At 54.0% G+C, this 23,075-nt stretch overlaps 1 protein-coding gene across 1 annotated transcript; it reads left to right on the forward strand.

The window, feature by feature from the left end:
- The first annotated feature begins 222 nt into the window (after positions 1-222).
- On the forward strand, positions 223-22,747 carry IL12RB2 (interleukin 12 receptor subunit beta 2). The gene is made up of 18 exons (XM_054638593.2): positions 223-301; positions 1,713-1,810; positions 4,453-4,768; positions 7,794-7,859; positions 8,758-9,072; positions 9,455-9,569; positions 9,790-9,965; positions 10,181-10,320; positions 10,934-11,078; positions 12,814-12,893; positions 15,575-15,791; positions 17,023-17,223; positions 18,306-18,407; positions 18,488-18,643; positions 19,686-19,820; positions 20,119-20,206; positions 20,819-20,918; positions 21,157-22,747. Exons 4-18 carry the CDS (start codon positions 7,802-7,804, stop codon positions 21,547-21,549), a joined length of 2,421 nt encoding a protein of 806 aa, XP_054494568.2. The 5' UTR covers positions 223-301; positions 1,713-1,810; positions 4,453-4,768; positions 7,794-7,801; the 3' UTR covers positions 21,550-22,747.
- The last annotated feature ends 328 nt before the right edge of the window (positions 22,748-23,075 follow it).

Below are 23,075 nucleotides of genomic sequence, written 5' to 3' on the forward strand. Positions count from 1 at the left end.
ACTGTGAGCATTTCCCCGTCAGCTGCTGCACAAATGGATTCATTTTGTTGCTTGTCCTGAGCACTCCCCAACCCCCTCGTGTGTGCTGTGGTGGTTCCTCCCTGCCCCAGGATTCTGTCACTGTGCCCAGAGGAGCAGTGACCTGGCAAGGAGGGGAGGATTCCCCCTCAGAAGCAGCAAACCAGCCCAGAAGTGGGAGTGTGGCAGGGCAGGGAGCCCAAAATGAAATTAGAGAGTGCTGCCTGGGCAGGAAGGAAATTGTACAAGAACACCACAGGACTCTGAGCAGCCCAGGCAGGAGGTGGGGAAGGGTTTTTGCAGAGTCCACATCCTGAGACTTGCGCTGCTCTTTCACCTGAGCTGCCAAAAATCGGGGGGGAAATGTTCCCCAGGCAGCACACGGGGCTGGTCCTGCCCTCCAGGAGCTGCTGGGTGCATTTCCAGCCCCAGCAATCCTGAAAATCCCCGTGGGCAGAGCAGCACAGCTCCTGCTCTCCCTGCAGCGGGGCAGGGATGGAGAATTCCCAGCTCCCAGCGTGGACAAACACCAAAGAGCCACCAGTGCCACCCTCCCCTCATCCCTGGGAGATGCAGGGAATATTTCTGCTAATAAAGGGAATATTCCTGCTAATAAAGGGAATATTTCACAGGTGCCCAGAGCAGCTGGGGCTGCCCCTGGATCCCTGGCAGTGCCCAAGGCCAGGCTGGACACTGGAGCAGCCTGGGACAGTGGGAGGTGTCCCTGCCATGGCAGGGGTGGCACTGGGTGGGATTTGAGGGTCCCCAAACCATTCTGGGATTCTGTGATCCCAAACACCATCCCAGGCTGCTCTGAGCCCCATCCAAGCTGGCCTGGAGCACTTCCAGGGATGGGGCATCCCATGAATCCCATCACAGAGTCACTCCCAGCTGATCTATTTTAACTTCCCAGGGCTCCCTCCTTCCCTCAAATATTACAAATATTCCCCTCATTCTTGGAATCAGAATTTTCTCTCTCCTGTTTTAAGCTCGGTTTTACCATTGGCAGTCAGATCCAGTGGCAGAGATTCCCACCTGTTTATCAGCTCAGGAATGAATGAATTCCATGATTTTCAGGACCCACAGAGATGCACCACAGTGCTGTCTCATCACCACCAAAGTTCTAAAAAATAAAAAAAAAAAAAGTCTTTTTTATGTAAAGGGAAGGAGGGAACAAGTTAAAGGAAATAAGGAATTGGGTGCAGGCAGCTCAGGGGGCTTGGAGAGCAGAGAGAGGCACCCACTCCTGCTCTGAACTCCAAATGAGTTTTTTAGATTAAAATATTAAAAAATATAAAAAAGATAAAATCATCTTCCAGAGAAGCTAAAATGAGAGTGAATGTGCCTCTGAGCAAAAATTCTCTTTTTATCTGTGGTGTCTCTGTCTACCAGGGGGAGCTCAAGGGGCAAGGAGATCCCAGCACCCCCAGAGATCAGCCAGAGGCTCCCCTTGTTCACCTCCCCAAAAAGTCAGCCTGGAAATGATTTGACCTGAAACGAGACTGAAGAGACAATAAATAAATTTAACACATGATACATAGTGTATTAATGTGCATCTGAGCTGCAGTTTTAAGCCCTTTGTGCCATTGACGTGGAATTCATTCTGGTTTGAGGCTGGCAGCACAGAGAGCTGGGCTTAGGCTCAGCTTAGTCACCAACTGATGGTGTGACCTTCATTTGCTCCTTATCTACAGAGTCTGGGTTACTGCAGCTGGCAAAGCCTCAGCACCAAAGGCTCCTGAACCCCTTGGGAAGAGCAGCAGGAGCAGGAGGGGACAGAAACCTGCTCTGAGTAAGCTGGTGCTGCTGGGTTTGCTCTGTGTTCGCAGCTGCCCACCCTGCCGGGGCTTGGCTGTCAGTAAATTGTGGAGAGATTGGGTGGCAGATAAAGGCACTGCAGGGGCTAAAATTGGATTTCAGGCAGGGAGGTTTCACAGAGCTCAGTAACACCCAGGCCTTGGGGGATTTCTGAGCACACAGAGTGCAGATCAAAGCCCAGATTGTGACCAAGGCTCTGCAAAGCTGCAGAGAAGTGCCTGGCTCAGCAGAACCCTTCTGAAAACCTGCCAGGGCAAAGCCAGCAGCAGCTGGGGCAGCCTCGCAGCAAAACTGGGCATAATCCTTAAAAATGATGGGATCTAGGGGAGCCTCTGCCATCCCTGAGCCTTTGTGGGGTTTGGGGAGGAGGGTGAGCAGCCCTGCCCAGGGCTGAGCTCAGGCTGAAACCAGGCTGGTGATTCAGAGCAGAGGATGTGAGAGGTGAGGCTGTGGCTGGGCCTCACCAGGCTCCCCATCAGTGCCAGCCCCCAGTGCCACCTTCCCAGGGCAAATCCCATGAGAATGGCACTGGGAGAGCCCTGGGAGCAGGGATGGGATGAGAGAGCAGGGATGGGATGGAGGAGCAGGGCTGGGATGGAGGAGCAGGGATGGGATGAGGGAGCAGAGCAGGGCTGGGATGGAGGAGCAGGGCTGGGATGGAGGAGCAGGGATGAGATGAGAGAGCAGGGATGGGATGGAGGAGCAGGGCTGGGATGGAGGAGCAGGGATGGGATGAGGGAGCAGAGCAGGGCTGGGATGGAGGAGCAGGGCTGGGATGGAGGAGCAGGGATGAGATGAGAGAGCAGGGATGGGATGGAGGAGCAGGGATGGGATGAGAGAGCAGGGATGGGATGGAAGAGCGGGGTTAGGATGGAGGAGCAGGGCTGCACACAGTGAATACAAACTGCATTACAGAGAGGAATGAATTAACAGGGCAGACTCTGTGCTTGCTGCTCCCCAAACCAGCCAAGCCTTCCCTCAGCAGAGGGGGGTGAATCCTGCCCCAAGCACAGAGCAGAGGCCTCGGGCTGAGCCCCTGGAGGATGCAGCTGGGGCTGTGTGTGGTGCCCCATCCCATTTGTGCTGCACCCAAACCCTCCCGTGGGCTGTCCCTGGCTGGGCTGGCAGCTCAGGGGAAGCTGAACAAAGGGATTTTCCAGGCTGGGTGACTCATTCCATCCTGCTGGGGACAGCAGAGTCACAAAGGGGTGGCAAACACCGAGCCATGGCAGAGGGGACCCCAGAGCAGGCACCGGCAGGGAGGGACGGCTCCTCCTGCTGCTGCAGCTGGGGCGGCTCTGCCCGGCCTCAGATCCATGGCCAGGCCCCAAGGAAGGACAGACAGACACCAGGAGGGAGTGATGGAGCTGCTGCAGGGCTGGATCCCCTCTGGAGCCAGGCTGGGACACCTGGGGGTGCTCACCTGGAGAGGAGAAGGATCCAGGGAGAGCTCAGAGCCCCTGGCAGGGCCTGGAGGGGCTCCAGGAGAGCTGAGAGGGACTGGGGACAGGGGATGGAGGGACAGGACACAGGGAATGGCTGCCACTGCCAGAGGGCAGGGATGGATGGGACATTGGGAATTGGAAATTGTTCCCTGGCTGGGTGGGCAGGGGCTGGGATGGAATTCCCAGATTTGCTGTGGCTTTGTCCTTTGTCCCTCCCCGGTTTTTTCCTGGGTTCTGCGGTCAGCGGGAGTCAGTGGAGTAGAGAAAAGCGGAGTTCGGGGCTTGAAACTGTGGGAGAGGGGAAAGCAGGAAAGGAAAAAGGAGGAAAAAGAAAAGGGAAAAGGTGAAAAAAAAAAGATGAAAAAGATGAAAGAGACAGATGAAAAAGATTGATGAAAAAGATAGATGAAAAAATTGATGAAAAAGATTGATGAAAAAGATTGATAAAAAGATTGATGAAAAAGATAGATAGATGAAAAAGATAGATGAAAAAGAAAAAAGGTTTAAAAATAAAAATAAAAATTATTAAAAAGATAAAAGATAAAAAAAGATAAGCTAAAAAAGCTAAAAAAGATTTAAAAAGATAAAAAAGATTAAAAAGATAAAAAGATAAAAAAAGATAAAAAGATAAAAAAGCTAAAAAAGATAAAAAAGATAAAAAAGATTAAAAAGATAAAAAGAGAAAAAAGATTAAAAAGATAAAAAAGATAAAAAGATAAAAAAGATAAAAAAGATAAAAAAGATAAAAAAGATAAAAAAGGGAAAAAGATGAAACAAAAAGGTGATAAAGATAAAAGATGGTGAAAAGATAAAATAAAAAAGATAAAGATAAAAAGATAAAGATAAAAAGATAAAGATAAAAAATATAAAAAAGGTAAAAACGATAAAAAATGTTTTAAAAGATTAAAAAGGGAAAAGGAAAAAGGAAAAAGGAAAGGGGAAAAAGGGAAACGGGTAAAAAAGGAAAAGAAAAAGGAGAAAAAGAGGAAGAAGAAAGAAAACGTAATAGAAAAAGAAAGGAGAAAAATGAAAACAAGACACAGGCAAAGAAAAAAATATGAAAGAAGAAAAGAGAAAGGGGGAAAAGAAAAAAGAAAAGTGGAAAAAAAAGTATAAAGGAAAGAAAAGAAAATTTACAAAGAAAAAAACAAATTTTTTTTTTTTTTTAAAGAGAAGAAAAAGGAAATAAGAAAAAAATAGAAGTAAAAAGGAAACAACTGGTGGACTGGTGATTTCCTCCTGCCTGTCACCAGAAGACAGCCCCGTTCACCTGAGCCGTCCATCGGCGCCTTCCCTGCCAGGAGCCCGGGGCAGCCGAACCCGCCCGGCCCCGCTGCGGGCGGAGCTCCGGGCCCCGAGCGCCCCGGGCGCGCATGGAGCGGCGGCGGGGCCGGGGCTGCGTCCCAGCGAAGCCCCCGCGGGGCTGGGAGGGCTCCGCAGGACGGGAACGCTCGCGGGAGCGGATGAAGACACAGGGGAAGCGAGAGGTAAAAAGGGGCTTTGGGGATCCGGAATTTTGTGGGGTGTTAACTCCCCGAGCCCCCCCAGCAAATGGATGGTGATTATTGACAGGTCGGGAAAGGAGCCCAGATGTTGCTCCAGGGTTTTTGGGGGGAGGAAAAGGAGCTGGAGGCTCAAAGGGAGAATTTGGGATCCCTGGAGGCTGCACGTGTTGTGTCCCGTCATTTCTAGAGCTGCCCCTGGCATACCCGTGCTGAGGTGCCCGAGGTAAGAAAAGCTGATCACGATCAGGCAGAAAAACTGAGTTTATGTCATCGATGGCCTGAAAAGAGAAGGAACAACAATAGCAAGATATCAATTCATTTAAAACTCTGTTAAACGTGGCATGGGTTGTGGGAATGCTGGAAAACTGAGAAAAAGCAAAAATCATCTTATAGAGAAGGTAAAATGAGAGTGGATGTAACCTCTGGACGAGCCCCTCGCTCTGAGCAAAAATTCTGTTTCTTATTTCCTCTCCTCTCCCTCCCCTTCCCTTTTCCCCTTTCTTTTCTTTTCCCTTCCTCTCCCGTCCCGAGCATCCCCCGGGGCACAGGCGGAGCTCGGAGCGGCCGCGGGGCTCGGGGTGAGCGACCCCGGCCGGGGCACGGGGGGAGCCGGGGGAGCCCCCCGAGCCTCCGGGGCTGCGCATCCCCCGGCGCCGAGGGGCGAGTCCCGGCCGCGGGCAGCGGGGAAAGGCGGCACCCGGCGGGATGCTGCAGCTGCTGCCCCGGGATTTCCATTGCCTGGGATTCTCCTGCCCTGGGATTTCCATTGCCCTGGGATTTCCATTGCCTGGGATTCTCCTGCCCTGGGATTTTCATTGCCCCGGGTTTTTCATTGCCCTGGGATTCTCCTGCCCTGGGATTTCCATTGCCTGGGATTCTCCTGCCCTGGGATATTCCTGCTCCGGGATTCTCCTGCCCTGGGATTTTCATTGCCCTGGGATTTTCATTGCCCTGGGATTCTCCTGCCCTGGGATTTTCATTGCCCTGGGATTCTTCTGCCCTGGGATATTCCTGCTCCAGGATGCTCCTGCTCTGGGATGTTCATTACTTTGGGATGCTGCTGTTCTGGGATTTTCATTGCTCCGGGATGCTGCTGTTCTGGGATGTTTAATGTTTTGGGATGCTCCTGTCCTGAGATGCTTCTAACCCGGGATTTTCTCTGCTGTGAGATGCTCTCGTCCTGGGATTTTCTTTGCCCTGGGATGTTCCTTATCTGGGATTTTCTTTGCCCCGGGATGTTCCTTACCTGGGATTTTCTTTGCCCTGGGATGTTCCTTACCTGGGTTTTTTTGCCCCAGGATTTTCTTTGCTCTGGGATGTTCCTTACCTGGGATTTTTTTGCCCCAGGATTTTCTTTGCCCTGGGATGTTCCTTACCTGGGATTTTCTTTGCCCTGGGATGTTCCTTACCTGGGATTTTCTTTGCTCTGGGATGTTCCTTACCTGGGATTTTCTTTGCCCCGGGATGCTTCTGTCATGGGATTTTCCTGCCCCAGGCTGCTCCAGCCCCGGGATCTGTGGTGTTTTCCCAGCGATGCTGCTGCCCAGGAATTCTCACCATCCCAGATGTTCCCTGCGGGCTGGGATGGAGCAGCCCCAGGAGAGCAGTGCCCAAGGCCCATCCTGAGCAGCGCTGTCCCCTCCTGGCATGCCCTGGGCTCTGATTCCATCCCTCACTCCTGGCAGCTTTGGGAACAGCCCCGGGTGGGACAGTCCCGAGGTTTGGGGTGACCTGGGGTGCCACTGTCCTCACAGAGCTTCCCCAAAACCTCAGCCAGTGCCAGGAACTGGGGATGTGTGAGATTCGGGCACAAGTTTGGGGTTATTGTGCCTGAAATGACTGAGATGTTCCTCTTTCCTCTGCTGCCCTGTCTGTTGTTCCTGCCAGTTCTTGGAAAGCACAGCAGAGGTTTTTTAGGGACAAGTGGGGTTGAAAGCCAGCTCTGAGCTGTGGTGCTTCACAGCTGCTTTCACTTCAGAGCTGCAGGGACAGCCAGGGTCCCTGGGGCACATCCACCGGTGCCAGAGAGGCTGGCCTGGGGCTCTCAGATGAGATTCTGGGGGTAAGAGCACGAGCAGGCCCAGGCTGGTACCCACAAACACCCCCTGAGGGTATTTCAGTACCCTCCAACCAGCAAGGCTGATTTCCCTCCCTGTGAGGGGGGGGTTTCCCTTTACTTCCCCCTATTGATTCCCCTGAATTTCCCATTAATTTCCCCTTATTGATTCCCCTGAATTTCCCCCTATTGATTCCTCAATTAATTCCCCTGAATTTCCCCCTATTATTTCCCCTGAATTTCCCATTAATTTCCCCCTATTCATTCCCTTTAATTTCCCATTAATGCCCCCCTATTCATTCCCCTGAATTTCCCCCTATTAATTTCCCCCTATTCATTCCCTTTAATTTCCCATTTATGCCCCCCTATCCATTCCCCTGAATTTCCCTTTTTCTCAGCTCTGAGCTGGAGTTGCTCCTCAGCAGTTTCTCATCCTTTACTCCCATCACAGCTCACGTCCTCCGACAAAAGGCTTTGAGGCAGGCTGGATTTTGAGGCTGGATTTTGAGGCTGGATTTTGAGGCTGGATTTTGCCCATTTTCTCAGATATTTGGGCACTTTGCTGTCAGCAGCAGCTGTTTGCAGGCTGTTGGCACAGCCCCCAGGCTTAGTGGAAGGCAGAGCATTTCCCTGAAGAAGCTGCTGAGATTGCTCATCCTGGCACTTACGAATCACCTCCAGAAGGCACCGCACGAGGAGCTCCTGGCTGAGCTGAGGCGCTGCTCCAGGCTCAGCAACACAGCCTCTGGGTGTAAACAAAACCAGGGAATGCTCCTTAGAAAGGCCCCACAAAATGAGCATTTGGGATTTTCTGAAACAACTCTTTCTTCTGCTTTACAGCAAAGTAAAGTAGAAAGTAGTAAAGCAGGAAAAAAAGTAGAAAACCACGAAGATGTGTACATGATATCCCCACTTTTCTGGAGCTGGTAACAGGAATTCCTCTCTCTCCAGGCACCAAAATGCCATTTGCACGGATCATGCCCTCGGCACTGTGGTTGGTGCTGCACCTCACAGCAGGTAAGAGAGGCTTCTTCCCACACACAATTAACTCTCAGATGAAGCACTCAGCCTAATTAGGGTGGGGTTTTTCCAGCTTCTACCCCAAGTGCCAGTGAACATCTTCCTTTCTGGGGTTCATAAGTGATGCAGGGAGTTTGGTTGGTTTTCAGTTCCAGGCAGAGCTGTTGGGTTTATGAGAAAAGGCACTGGGACAGGCAGAGCTCATGAACAGGAAAAAAGGCATTCACAGAATCCCAGAATTTGGGTTTGGGTTGGAAGGACCTCAAAGCCCACCCAGTGCCACCCCTGCCATGGCAGGGACACCTCCCACTGTCCCAGGTGCTCCAAGCCCCAGTGTCCAGCCTGGCCTTGGGCACTGCCAGGGATCCAGGGGCAGCCACAGCTGCTCTGGGCACCTGTGCCAGGGAATAATTCCCAGTTCCCAATGTCCCATCCATCCCTGCCCTCTGGCACTGGCAGCCATTCCCTGTGTGCTGTCCCTCCATCCCTTGTCCCCAGTCCCTCTGCAGCTCTCCTGGAGCCCCTCCAGGCCCTGCCAGGGGCTCTGAGCTCTGCCTGGATCCTTCTCCTCTCCAGGGGAGCACCCCCAGGTGTCCCAGCCTGGCTCCAGCCCTGCAGCAGCTCCAGGTCCTTCCTGCACCTCCTGCCCCAGCTCTGCTGACCCAGGCACTTTTCCAATCCCAACCAAAGGAGGGTTCTGGCAATTTTTACCTGGGCTTGCCGGGGTTTTTGGGGAGCGATCCCGGGGCTGCTGATCCCAGACAGGTCCCAGCAGTTCCTGTGCAGAGCCTGGAATTTCTCCACCAAACACCTGGGGAGGCTCCTGCTGGAGCCCAGCCTGTCCTGCAGGCAGCTGAGGGGCTCTGTCTGAGGCTGTTTCGCTGTTCCCTTGCAGGAGCCTGCAGGAGGGGGGCAGTGAGCGCCGGCAGAGCCGCCCGTGGCACCACAGAGGTCTGTGCCAGGGGCACCGTGACTGCCAGCCCCTGCTGTGCCATCCCCGGGGGCACCAACGTCACCCTGTCCTGCCAGCTGGCAGCCCCACGGGGCTGGGCTGCCATTTTCCTCAACAGCTCCGAGCAAACCCGAGCCTGGGGGGGCTCAGTGAGCAAAACCTTCCTGGTCACTGCCCAGGGCAGGCACTACTTCACCTGCAAGTGCTTCTGTGGGGGCAGGACAACGCTCATCTGTGGCATCGACATCCACTGTGGGAGTAAGGAAAATCCCTTCCTGATCACTGCCTGAAGTTCCTCATTGCTTCTCACGGCTGCCCTGAGGGAGAGGGAAGCCTGAGAGGCACTGCCAGGGGCTGGCTTTGTGCAGGGCTGCTGCTGGGAGTCCCTCTGGGAATATTCCTGGCTGGAACTGGGCAGCTCTGATATTCCTGAAGGGAGAGAGGCTCAACAAATCTGCCTGCCCAGAGAAAACTACACCTTCCCTGCATCCCCTCAAATGTCTCCTACCCACATCTTTGGGGAAGAGCCACTGGAGCCAGGCTGGAGGGAGCTCTGGGCAGCCTGCTCTGGCTGGGGGTGTTGGCCTGAAGGACCCTGAACGGTCATGGATGTTAGGACTGACAGGAGTTTCTGTTTCAGACCCTCCAGACGAGCCCAGGAACGTGTCCTGTATCCAGAAGGGGACACAGGGACGTCCCACCTGCACCTGGCACAAGGGCAGGCTCACCTACCTCCCCACTGCCTATGGCATAGAGTGAGTGCCGGGGTGCAAATTCAATTAATGCCTCATTGTCCCCTGCAGCAGCTCCCTCAGGCTGTGCCAATCCATCCTTTTGGAGAGGGAGCCCTGTCCCACACCCCAGGGCTGACCCTGTCCCCATGTCTGGGGGGACTCCCTAAGCCAGGACACCCCAAACCCCAGGGCTCCCCTTCCTTGCTCAGAAAATCCAACCAATGCTCTGCTCCTGCTCCAGGCTCTCCAACGGCACCGGTGCCTTTTCCTTTCCAGAAGAAGCTCCCGGTCAGGAGTTTGGCTCTGGGGCTCTGAGCAAGCTGGATTTTGACTCCAATTACACCGTGGTGGTTTCTGCCTCCAATCCATTGGGAAACGCCTCCTCCCAGCCGCTCACCTTCGCGCTGGTAGACATAGGTGAGGCACCAGTGCCCCCTCTCAGTCAGCCCCAGGCCTTGGGGGAGACCTGGAAAGAGTCAGGACCTCTTAGAAAAAACATTAATCATTGACCCTCTTGTTAAAATCACCCCTCCAGCCTAAAGCAGCAATCCTCTTCTCCACCTAACCCCCTCCAGGGCTGTGCTGCCCTTCTGAGCTCTGTTTGTTTCTCTGTTTCTCTGTTTTGGTGCCAGTGAAGCCACACCCTCCCGACTTTTGGGTGGAATTTGATGATTCCTCGGCCACCAGCTGCACCATCGTGTGGCACCGCGAGGCACAGGCGCAGCACTGCAGGCTGAGGTACCGTCCCCTCGGCAGGCACGGCTGGAGCACGGTAATCCTGCTGGCATTCGGGGAATTCTGCAGCTGCTGGGCAGGAGAGAGCTCGGGGCAGGGCGCTGCCAGGGCCTCAGGGGGCTCCGGGAGAGCTGCAGAGGGACTGGGGACAGGGCATGGAGGGACAGCACACAGGGAATGGCTGGAAGCTGAAAGAAGGTACATTTAGATATTGGGATAATTGTTCCCTGGGCAGGGGCTGGGATGGAATTCCCAGATTTGCTGTGGCTGCCCCTGGATCCCTGGCAGTGCCCAAGGCCAGGCTGGGGCAGTGGGAGTGTCCCTGCCATGGCAGGGGTGGCACTGGGTGGGATTGAAGCTCCCTCCCAACCCCAACATTCCATGGCTCCGTGAAGTTCTTGCTGTAAGTGGCAGAAAGGACTCTTAGCTGGGAGCTGAGCACATCACCCAAACAGGGATTTTGCACGGAGGGATTTTTCTGATGAAGCCCTGCAGGCCCTGATGGTTCCTTTGAGTTTCTGAGGCTGCCTCAGCTCGGGGTTCCTCTGCTGTTTTTTAAATCTGTGTCTGAATTTGTAGCTCAGCCTCTCGCTGCCTGCAGCCCTCGTTTCCTCAGGAGTTTAATACCAATTCCTTCATCCCCTCTGAAGGTCGAGAGCTTCGGCAGGGAGAAATTTCATCTGCAGGGGCTGGAGCCCGACACAGCCCACGAGTTCCAGGGGAGCTGCAGGCTGCTCCCGGGCCGGGGGCTGTGGAGTGACTGGAGCAGCAGCCAGGGCAGCACCCCAGCAGCAGGTAAGGGTTAATTGTTAATTAAACTGGTGAATTGGTAAAGAGCTGACCTACCCAGGGCAGCACCCCAGCAGCAGGTAAGGGTTAATTGTTAATTAAACTGGTGAATTTGTATAGAACTGCCCTGCCCAGGGCAGCACCCCAGCAGCAGGTAAGGGTTAATTGGTATTAAACTGGTGAATTGGTAAAGAGCTGCCCTGCCCTGCCCTCACCCAGCTCTGGGCTCTGCACCCACAGCCAGCTCCAGCTCAGGAGCCCAAACCCCTGCTGGGCTCCTCTGGGCAAACTCCAGATCCAGACCCCGAGCCAACAGGGAGAAGTTTCTGTAAGAAAATTGCATTTTTAATGAGCAAACAGTAAAGCTGTTCCAAACTAGGAATTTCCAGAGCTCCCTGAGAGCAGCTGAAGGGTTTGGGGGTTGGAATGAGATGATTACCCCAATAGTTCTGTGATTCTCTGCTCTCCTGCTTGCCTTTGGCTGCTCCTTTTTGTGAATTGCTGCCCGTCCGTGGGGCTGGTGCTGTTCTGAGTCACCCATTTCCCCTTTCCCCCGTGACAGCAGCAATTTCTGTAAGAGACATTGATTGATTTGGGAGGTGTGAACTTTTCCCTGCCTCCCCCACCTTCCTCTCAACAGTCTTCTCCCCTTTTGGCTGCACCCTGAGTTTGTGGCTGTCACCCCCACCCTGCCCCTGGGGTTTTTGGCTGATCTTTGTGCCCTCAGAGCAAGGGGAGGCTGCAGGCAAGCAGCTCTGGGTGCATCCTCACCGCCCTGTGCTGCAGGAGCTGAACTTCTCCCCAAGCTGCCTCCTTCCAAACCCAAAATCAGACCCTACCAAGGAGAAATTCCTGCTCCTTTTTGTGTGAAGTGCCAAAAACCTCGTTCATGTGGCTCACAGGCTTTCAAAGCCAGGCTGGAGGGCAGCAGATGCAATCCCATATTGGGATTTTTCGGCTCTGAGCTCGCAGTCAATGCCCTGGTTTTATTTCTGCTGCTGCTTCTTGTTCCTGTTCCAGTCTCTCTGTGCAGTCACTCCAGGACAAGCTGCTCCCATCATGCTGGCCTGGAGGGGTTTGTGCCTGTGCCCTGGGTGCTCATCAGCTGCCCCAGCTGTCCATGATTTGTGTTTGCACTGATGAGCTGGTGCTGCTCAGGTCCCCGAGGAGCAAAGCTCTGTCACCTCAGCTGTCCTTACCCACTCATCTCCGCTGCTGGGTTTTGGGAGCCAGGTCTTCCCTTTGATGTCATTTTGGGAGGTTTCTTCAAAATACCAAGTTTCCGGTCAGAACTGTGGAAGGACCAAGGGTTTAAGCTGGTTTAAAGGCATTTATTAGACAGGGAAATCCCACACGTCCCCCACACGCCCTCATCCGAGGCTTCCTGTTGCTCTGGGATGGATGGAGCCAAGCCCAAGGCCCTCAGGAGCCTCAAATTTATACAAAGACAGGAGCTAATGCTGTGCTTTGATGTGTGGCTTCCCCTGGGAGCCATCCAGATTACTGAGGTCAGGACAAAGCCACCAGCACATCCAGACTCCTCTCCTCGGGCTTATGCCTTGTTCTCCTCCTGATCCCACCCTCAAAGCAGCCAAACGACAGCAAACCTGGGTTATCCCACCCTGCAGCATTTCAGGGGCATTTAAAAGATTAAATTCGAATTTTCTCAGGGCTTTTACCTCCTTGTTTGTCGGCTTCAAACCCCAGCCACTGCCACTGCTCTGCTTTTCCTTGTCTCCAGTGCCAACAGGGACTCTGGATGTCTGGTACCGGCAGCAGGAGCTGGACTCAGGGCTCCAGAACCTCTCCCTTTTCTGGAAGGTGAGTGCAGTGAAACCCCATGGCCTGGCTGGGACACACAGGTGGCTGCTCAGGGGGGCAGGAGCCTCCCCTGAAATGGAGAATGTAAACCCCTCCCTCTGAATTGCTATTATTTTGAAATCAAGGGGCTCTCAGGCAAAGATATGGGAGCAGGAACAACAGGTCCTTATTAGGGGAAAAAAATAAAAATAAAATGAAAATGAAGCAGTACGAAACAAACCTGCCAGAGTCAGAACACAACCTGACCCTCCTGCAGTGCCAGCTGTGGCTCTGCTGGAGCAGGGATCCTGCACAAGGGAGGAGTTTTCCTCTGCAGCTCCAGGGGTGGTGTGGATGGGCCTGGGCTCCCTCTGGGAATGCAGGGGAGAGGAGAGCTGCTCCTCTGGGAATGCAGGGCAGCACAAAGCTGCTCCTCTGGGAATGCAGGGCAGCAGGAAGCTGCTCCTCTGGGAATGCAGGGAGAGGAAAGCTGCTCCTCTGGGAATGCAGGGGAGAGGAGAGCTGCTCCTCTGGGAATGCAGGGCAGCAGAAGCTGCTCCTCTGGCAATGCAGGGGAGAGGAAAGCTGCTCCTCTGGGAATGCAGGGGAGAGGAAAGCTGCTCCTCTGGGAATGCAGGGGAGAGGAAAGCTGCTCCTCTGGGAATGCAGGGGAGAGGAAAGCTGCTCCTCTGGGAATGCAGGGCAGCAGAAGCTGCTCCTCTGGCAATGCAGGGCAAGGCTGTTTTTGGTGTCCCAAAGCTCAGATTGTACCCAGGTAGGAATGCTTGGCTCCTCCCCTGGGCGGAGCATCTCCCCATGGGATGATGGGATTGGATCAGCCATGCAGGGACACTCACTGGCCATGGACAGAAGATAATGAATAATGAATGGCCCATGAACAGCAGAGATCTCCTGGAGGGAGGATTGGCTGTGGGAGAGATAAAGAAAGCTGCCCCATGAACAGAGATAACTGCCCAGCTCTGACAGATAGAACACACACAGCCCCAGCCACACCCTGTAACCCAGGATAGCCCAGCAGAGGCAGCAAAACCCAGCCAGGTGAGAGGGGAAATGAAACCAGAGCCAGGTGAAAGAAGAAATAATGATTTTTAGGATGGCAGGGAAGGAGCACAAAGGTTTCACCAGCTCCCAGGGACAGGGACACAGCCCAAGGGTCCCCTCCCTATTCCTCCTCTTGCTCATCAGCATTTTTCTGCCTGCAATTTCATGGAATGCCAAAATTATTTGGGTTGGGAGGGATCCTGACTGTCATTCTGTTCCATGGCAGGGACACCTCCCACTGTCCCAGGCTGCTCCAAACCCATCCAGCCTGGCCTTGGACATTCCAGGGATCCAGGGGCAGCCACAGCAAATCTGGGAAATCCATCCAGCCCCTCCCCACCCTCCCAGGAACAATTCCCAATTCCCAATGTCCCATCCATCCCTGCCCTCTGGCACTGGGAGCCATTCCCTGTGTCCTGCCCCCCATCCCTTTATCCCAAGCCCCTCTCCACATTCCCCAGCTGACAGCACTTTTGGGGTCTGCTGGGTAGAGCTGGGGGCTGGGACCCCACAGGGAACATTCCACACGGAATTTGGTTTAAAACCCACCAGAGTTGGGTAAAAAAAAATTCACCGTGTTCACACCACGCTGCAAGTGAAAGCAGAAATTCTCATGTAATTCTGTGACCCCAGACTTTGTGGCTTCAGCTTGCAGACCTTTATCTTGCAGCACTTTCTTTATCAGGAGTGGCTTCCTGCAGCATCATTCATAAAATGGGGTAATAAACTGCCTTTAGAGGTTTCACTGCAGCTCTCAAGCCGGGCTGACACTCAGGACCACTTCCTACCGAGGGTGTGCACTTGTTCTCACACAAACACCCAGGAAAAGGGTTGAAAATTTAATTTCAGCAGGTTTCCAGCGCGGCCTCAGTCCTGAGCTGCTGCCAAAGCACTGCAAACATTTTGGTTTGTGCTTTGTTCCGTTATGACAAACATCAGCCAAACAAATGAATTAATGTCACAGAAACATCAGGAAACTGAAACCGAGAGTACAACTGCAGGCACCCAGAGGGGAGCTAAAACCAGGGTGTGGTGCTCCACAGACTGTCAGAGGTGTCTGTTCTGAGTGGTTCAATTCAAATTATTCTTTATGGTGGCTTTAAGTAAAATGCAAGGTTTTCCTGCCAGGCAAAACCTGCTCATTTTGACAAATCCAGCTGAGCAGCTGATCGTCTTTTTTTGCCTTCCTTGTGACGAGTCTGGCTTTTAGTGAAAAAAAAAAAAAAAAGAAAAAGTGTGAATTCAGCCTGAGGGCAGCAAGGGTTTAAGTGTCCCCAGCTGTGCTCCCACAGCAAAACTGGAATTGGGTGGGACAAATAAATCCTGGAATGGTTTGGGTTGGGATGGACCTTAAACTCCACCCAGTGCCACCCCTGCCAGGGCAGGGACACCTCCCACTGTCCCAGGTGCTCCAGCCTGGCATTGGGCACTGCCAGGGACCCAGGGGCAGCCCCAGTTGCTCTGGGCACCTGTGCCAGGGCCTGCCCACCCTGCCAGGAACAATTCCCAACATCCCCTCCATCCCTGCCCTGTGTCCCTGTAAAGCCATTCCCTGTGTCCTGTCCCTCCATGCCCCATCCCCAGCACTCCCGGGGGCAGCACCTTGTTCACAGGCGGTGACAGACGCGCTCTGCCCGCAGGCTCTGAGCAGGTGGGAGGCAGGAGGGAGAATCCTGAGCTACAGCGTGACCTTGGAAGCCCTGGAGCAGGGGCAGCTGCCGGCGCAGTCCCACCGCACCACCCAGACCAGCTTCTCCAGGGTCACCGCCCGGGCGGGGCACAGGGTGACGGTGACCGCGCACGGCCCGCGGGGCAGCTCCGCCCCTGCCACCATCCTGACACACCTGGACAGCCCAGGTAAGGCTCCTGCGGCTGGGGACGGCCGGGAGTACTGCTCTGCTGGGCCACACCCCGCTGGGCCACACCCTGCTGGGCCACACCCCCGCTGGGCCACACCCCCGCTGGGCCACACCCCTGCCGGGCCACACCCCACTGTGCCACACCCCTGCCGGGCCACACCCCTGCCGGGCCACACCCCTGCCGGGCCACACCCCATTGTGCCCCACCCCATTGTGCCACACCCCATTGTGCCACACCCCTGCCGGGCCACACCCCTGCCGGGCCACACCCCACTGTGCCACACCCCGCTGGGCCACACCCCTGCTGGGCCACACCCCTGCTGGGCCACACCCCTGCCGGGCCACACCCCTGCCGGGCCACACCCCTGCCGGGCCACACCCCTGCCGGGCCACACCCCTGCCGGGCCACACCCCTGCCGGGCTACACCCAATTGTGCCACACCCCATTGTGCCACACCCCATTGTGCCACACCCCATTGTGCCACACCCCTGCCGGGCCACACCCCTGCCGGGCCACACCCCACTGTGCCACACCCCATTGTGCCACACCCCATTGTCCCACACCCCTGCCGGGCCACACCCCACTGTGCCACACCCCTGCCGGGTCACACCCCACTGTGCCACACCCCATTGTGCCACACCCCTGCCGGGCCACAGCCCCGCTGGGCCACACCCCGCTGGGCCACACCTCCTGCCATGCCACACCCTGAGTCACACCCCTGCTCTGCCACACCCCCGCCGGGCCACACCCCTGCTCTGCCACACCCCCTCTGTGCCACAGCCCTGCAGGGATTGTGGCGCCTCCGCCTTGTGCTCACCTCAGTGACGTTCAGGGATGTGCAGATCCGCTTGTCCCCGTGGTTCCTGCACTGGAACCCTGCCCCAGCCCCAGCTCTCCCAGCCAGAGGGGCTCCAGCCCTCGGGATGTCCCCGTTCCTCCTCTGGAATCACTGCAGCAGCTCCACATCCCAGCGCTTCCATCGGGGCAGGGTGTGGGGTGTACCCTGCCAGGCCGAGCTGTGGGTGTCCCATCCATGAGAAAAGCCAGGAATGTCGCTGTTCCTGCCAGCAAACCCTCACCCTGCCACCAGCACCTCCTCTTTCACTATAATTCACTTTATCCTCCCCGCGGTGCCAAAGTGGACGGGACCCAGCAAACTCCACATCCCTGATTTGACTGAGGCTGCCAGAACCCTGTGCTGACAGCAGGTTTTGTTCTCCCCTGCAAGATCTGCCCCCTCCCCAGCGGGTCTGTGCCGTGGGCCTGGGGAACAGCAGCATCCTGGTGAGCTGGAGCCCCCCTGCTGGAGCCGCCCTGCCCCTCGGGGGGTACCTGGTGGAGTGGGCAGAGCCCTGGAGGGAGCCACGCCTGCAGCCCCAGCACAGCTGGGTCAGGCTGCCCCCGTCCCACCTGTCCACTGTGATAGCAGGTAATGCCACCTGTGACAGCAGGTAATGTCACCTGTGATAGCAGGTAATGTCACCTGTGACAGCAGGTAATGTCCACTGTGATAGCAGGTAATGTCCACTGTGATAGCAGGTAATGTCATCTGTGACAGCAGGTAATGTCATCTGTGACAGCAGGTAATGCCACTTGTGACAGCAGGTAATGTCACCTGTCCACTGTGATAGCAGGTAATGTCCACTGTGATAGCAGGTAATGTCACCTGTGACAGCAGGTAATGCCACCCTGGGCCGGCACGGCAGCAACTTGGTTGGAAAATATTCTTAGCAACAAGTCAGGTGGGAATTTGGGCTCCAAGGCCAGGATGGATGGGGCCTGGAGCAGCCTGGGATGGTGGGAGGTGTTGCCATGGCAGGGGTGGCACTGGGTGGGCATTGAGGTCCTTCCCAAGGCAAACAAGTCTGGGAGTCTATATTTCTGTATATTTCTATATATTTCTATATATTTCTATATATTTCTATATATTTATTTCTATATATTTCTATATGGTCTATATTCTATAGTCTATATATTTCTATATATTCCCTATATATTTCCTATATATTTCTATAATTTTTACTAAAATCACATCCAGGGGTCCAGGCGCAGCCACAGCTTCTCTGGGCCCCCTGTGCCAAGGCCTGCCCACCCTCCCAGGGAGCAATTCCTAATTCCCAATATCCCACCCATCCCTGCTCTCTGGCAGTGGGAAACCATTAATTTTCAGTTTAAAGCCCAGTAAGGCTCTGCCGGGCTCAGTAGATCAGAGAAAATTTCTTTCCCTTCTTTATGAAAGATCTATCAATAATCACAAGATTTATCTCAGATTTAAGCAGCTGCTGCAATATTTCTGCCCTGACTGCAAATCCCTCAAGAAGCAGCTGTGATATCTTCCCCAAATCCCTGAAGAAGCAGCTCTGCAGCTGTGATTTCTTCCCCAAATCCCTCAAGAAGCAGCTCTGCAGCTGTGATTTCTTCCCCAAATCCCTGAAGAAGCAGCTCTGCAGCTGTGATATCTTCCCCAAATCCTTGAAGATGCAGCTCTGCAGCTGTGATTTCTCCCCCCAGAGCACATCAGAGATAACGTCTGCTATCAGATCCACGTGTCTGCACTTTATCAGGACAGAGCTGGGCAGGCAGCATCAGTCAGGGGAAACTCCACAGCTCAAGGTAAAGCCCATAAAAAAATGTTTTCCAGGTGTTTGTAGGGCGTTTTAAGCTCAGCTCTAACACAGTCCTGTGCCTTGCAGCGCCATCAGCTGGGCCCCAGATGTTCACAAGCCCCTGGGCCGGCGGCGTCCTGGTTTCCTGGGAGGAGATCCCAGCTCCCCAGCAGAGGGGCTGCATCACTGGGTACCACATCTACCTGCGCAGGAAGGACGGGCAGGGCCAGCCCGAGGTCCATGGTGGGTGCCTGGGGCTGGAAATGCTGCCCCTGCTCCCCTGTCATTGCTCAAGGTCTCCTGTGGGATCACTTTCAGTCTGAAAATATCAGATTTATCCCTGCTTCTCCCTGCTCCTCCTATTCTTCTTCCTCCTCTTCTTATTCCTCTTTATCTTTTTCTTCCTTATCTTCCTCATCTTCTTCTCTTATTTTTCTTCCTCCCCTTCTTATTCCTCTTCTTATTCTTCTTTCTTCTTCTTCCTATTCCTCCTCTTATTCCTCTCCCTCTTCTTTTTTCCTCTTACCCATCTTCCTTTTCTTTTTCCTTATTCCTCTTCCTCCTGTTCTTCTTCCTTATCTTTTTCTTTATTCCTCCTCCTCTTCTTCTTCCTTTCTCCTCTTACTCATCTTCCTCTTCCTTTTTTTATTCTTTTACTTGTCTTCCTTTTCTTTTTGCTTAATCCTCTTCCTCCTCCTCTTCTTCCTTCATTTTCCCCCTCTTATTCTTCTTTCTTTTCTTTTTCCTCATTCCTCCTCCTCTTCTTCTTCCTATTCCTCCTCTTATTTGTCTTCCTCTCCCTCTTCTTTTTTTCTCTTACCCATCTTCCTTTTCTTTTTCTTTATTCCTCTTCCTCCTGTTTTTTTTCCTTATCTTTTTCTTTATTCCTCCTCCTCTTCTTCTTCCTCTTTCTCCTCTTACTCATCTTCCTCTTCCTTTTTTTATTCTTTTACTTGTCTTCCTTTTCTTTTTGCTTAATCCTCTTCCTCCTCTTCTTCTTCCTTTTCTTTTTCCTCATTCCTCCTCTTCTTCTTCCTATTCCTCTCTTATTTGTCTTCCTCTTCCTCTTTTTTTCCCTCTTACTCATCTTCCTTTTCTTTTTCCTTAATCTTCTTCCGCCTCCTCTTTTTCCTTATCCTTTTTCCTCTTCTTCCTTTTCTTTCTCCTTATTCCTCCTCCTCTTTTTCCTCCTCCTGCCCTCCCTACCTTCACCCAGAGCCCGGTTCCAGGTGCAGGCAGTAAATCCCGTGCCAGGCTCTCCATTTCCATCCCTGTTTCCCCCCAGCCGTTCCCGCCGGGGCTCCTCGCTCCCTGCACCTCCCTCTCCTGGAGCCGGGCGAGCACCACGAGCTCTGGGTGACAGCGGCGACCGCGGCCGGGGAGGGGCCCCGGGGCAACAGCGACAGCGTCTGCCTGGACAGTAAGGACACGGTGCCAGGGTGCTCCTTGCCCTGGGATCCCCTTCCCGCTCTCTGGGAACGCTTTTCCTGCTCCCTTGCAGTCACTGGAGCTCTCCAAGCCTTCTGAAGGTCTCTTGGTGCTGAAGATTCGCAGTTTCAGCTGGGTTTGGGATGTGGAATCTCTTTCTTTGCCCTCAAGCTCCCGGTGCTGTGCTGTTTCCTCTGTGGTGAAGGGTGGTTTATCCATGGAGCACAGAAAGGTTTGGGGTTTTTCCCCTCTTTCTGCTGGAGCTGAATGGTGGCTGCTCTGCATTCCAGGTGCTGGGGACTGGCTGACTCTGGTGCTCATCTGCAGCTTCTTCATCCTCTCAGCCTGCCTTTGTTCTGTGCCTCCAGCAAGGAGAGCGTGAGTGCATCCATCAGCTGTGTCCCAATAACACTGGGGTTTTATCAGGAGGGATTAAATCCCACAAAGGGTTGAAAGAGGTCTTAAATCCCACCCAGTGCCACCCCTGCCATGGCAGGGACCCCTCCCACTGTCCCAGGTGCTCCCAGCCCCAGTGTCCAGCCTGGCCTTGGGCACTGCCAGGGATCCAGGGGCAGCCCCAGCTGCTCTGGGCACCCTGTGCCAGTGCTTTTTAAAAATCTTCACTCCCATCTCATCTAAATCGACCCTCTTTTAGTTTAAAACCATTTTCCCTTGTCCTGCAGGATGGTCATGCCCTTTCATGAGCATGGAACAGTGAGGATTGCTCAAAATTAAGGTTTCAGAGTACATGAATGATAATAAAAACAGGCTCTGAGCTTAAAATACACCTGTAGTTCATAGAAACTGTGAATTTTTAACCAGATCTTGAAACCAAACGAAGGGGAGCAATCCCTGGGAAATATCCCCACCCAGCCAAGAGCTCTGAGGGCGGATCCACGATCACACCTGGGATAATTCCACAGCCAAGGAGCCCAAGGGTGCTGCAGGTCTCACCATTCTCGTTTCTAATTGCATTTACCCCCCCTGCAGGTTCCAGTGGCTCCTGTCCCTCCTCCTGCCGCAGTGGCAGAGCAAAGCCATTCCCGACCCTGCCAACGCCACCTGGGCCAAGAGTTTAGCGGCTGCCAAGGTAAATTAGAGGGGTTTTCCTTCTAATCCCACAACCTTCATCAAAAAAGCAATTGGAGCCATGCGAGTCAATAATCTCCTGAAGCAGCAAACCCAGCAATCTCTGGCAGCAGATAATCTCCGCTGGAGGACGTGCTGGGCGAATTAAAGCCCAGCAGAAGGCGTAGATCCCCCGTTTGCAGGGGATGAGCGGCTCGGGGAGCGATCCGTGCCGGGATTCATTGCGTGTCCCCCCGCAGGCGGAGCTGAGCGCTCCCTCCAGCCCCTTCCTGCCCGGCGGCGCCTTCGAGGAGCCCGAACCGAGCCCGGTGGAGGAGAGCCCGGCCCGGCCCGAGCCCCCCAAGGCCGGGGACACGGGGGAGGTGGGCAGCGCTGGCAGCAGCGGGCACGGCCAGAGCTCGGCGGAGCAGCAGCAGCTGCCGGAGCTCTACCAGCGGCTGCTGCTGGAGGCGATGGAGCCCCCGGAGCCCGTGGCCGAGTACATCTCCAACCCCGGCAGCCCGGGCCCGGAGCCGGCCCCCGAGCCCGAGCCCAGCCCCATCCCCGCCTTCCCGAGCGCGTTCCTGCCTCCCGCCCTCTGCCGCCCAGGGAAGCTGACTTTGGATCGAGTGAAACTCAGCGGCAGCTCCTGAGCGAGGGAGGCAGGGGGCGGTGTGAGCCCGGCAAGAATTCTGGCACTTTACTGAGTATTTCGATGAGAGCCGGCAGGGATTTTGGCACTTTACAAAGCATTTCGGTGAGTTTTGATGTGAGCTCAGCCTGGATTTTGGCATTTTAAAAGTATTTCGGTGTTTGCAATATGAGCTCAGCCGGGATCTTGGCACTTTACAGAGCATTTTGGTGTTTCTTTGCGAGCTCAGCCTGGATTTTGGCACTTTACAGAGTATTTCAGTGTGTTTTGATGTGAGCCCGGCCTGGATTTTAGCATTTATGAAATATTTCAGTGTTTCAGCACACCCAATCCAGTCCCTCACGTATGACACCTCCAAGTGACAAAACCCTTCCCCAGTCACATCTCACCTTAGGGCATGGCTGCTCCTCTGCAGAGGCACACTGGGGATGCCAGAGCTGGATTTTGGGGGATTTGGAGAGCCCTTCCCGCAGCCTGGGCTGCCTCAAGCCCTGTTCCAGAATCAGTTAAAAATCATCATTTCCACCAGAAAGAGCAAGGAACTGCAAAAGGGAGGGATGGAACAGCTCAGCACCGCCCCTGGCACCGAGTCACAGAGTCCCCAATGTCACCAAACCCATGGGGGACACAGCACCAGAGCCAGGGCCCCTTCCTTGCCTCAGCTCAGGGCAGGAAAATTCCTCACCAGAACTAAAAGCAGCAGGCAGCATCTGTACTCAGTCAAATGGATTGTCAAGAGGAATTTAAGTGATTTATTGGAGTGTTCTAATTACAGGCTGCAAGGGTGTTACACATTTAATGACTTTGTTTACCAGATGTGTGTATATAAATAAAATGTTGGAAATCTGAACTTGGCTTCCTGTTGTTTTCTCTGGTCAAGCTCCAGCTTTACAGAGAACAATTAAAAATTAAAAATAAAGCTGAAACGTTGCAGTTAGAGATGGAGCAGCCCAGGTATGAACTTACCTGGAGCATCCTCTGCATCCCCAAGCAGGGACAGGAGCTGCTGCTGCCACCATTCAGGTGCAGGTTTGGGTATTGCCAAATACCAGCTCAGCCACTGCACTTTGGGCTTCTGAGCTCTGCTCCCACCTGTGTCACCTGGCTGGGTGACACCGAAGGAAAACATCTCCCTCAGAACTGGGTCAGACATCCAAAAAACCAGAACCTGCTGCCTGCTCTCCACACCCTGCCTGGGAACCAGCCTGGTGAGAGGGCTCTGCCTGAGCACCACAGCTCAGCCCCTCCAGTCAGCTCTGCAAACCAAACTGAGCTAGAAAGGCAGATTAGATGCCAAAAAAGGGGTTTTTTTCATAAAGCACTATTTTGCCAATCATCTTTTTCTGCATGCTGATTTTCTACCTCAACCTAAGGATAAGAGAACATTGGAATTCATTTTCTCCTTGGCCCACAAATCTCCAAATCCATCAAAATGTGGGGATTCGTGTCCAGCCTCAGTCCAAGGACCAGAGTTCTGTGCCTCCAGCCTGGAAGTCTCCCAGTGCTGTCCCTGAGCATCCCAGGAGG

The sequence above is a fragment of the Agelaius phoeniceus genome, chromosome 8 (genome assembly GCF_051311805.1).
Source record: "Agelaius phoeniceus isolate bAgePho1 chromosome 8, bAgePho1.hap1, whole genome shotgun sequence".
In the NCBI taxonomy this organism is placed as follows: Eukaryota; Metazoa; Chordata; class Aves; order Passeriformes; family Icteridae; genus Agelaius; species Agelaius phoeniceus.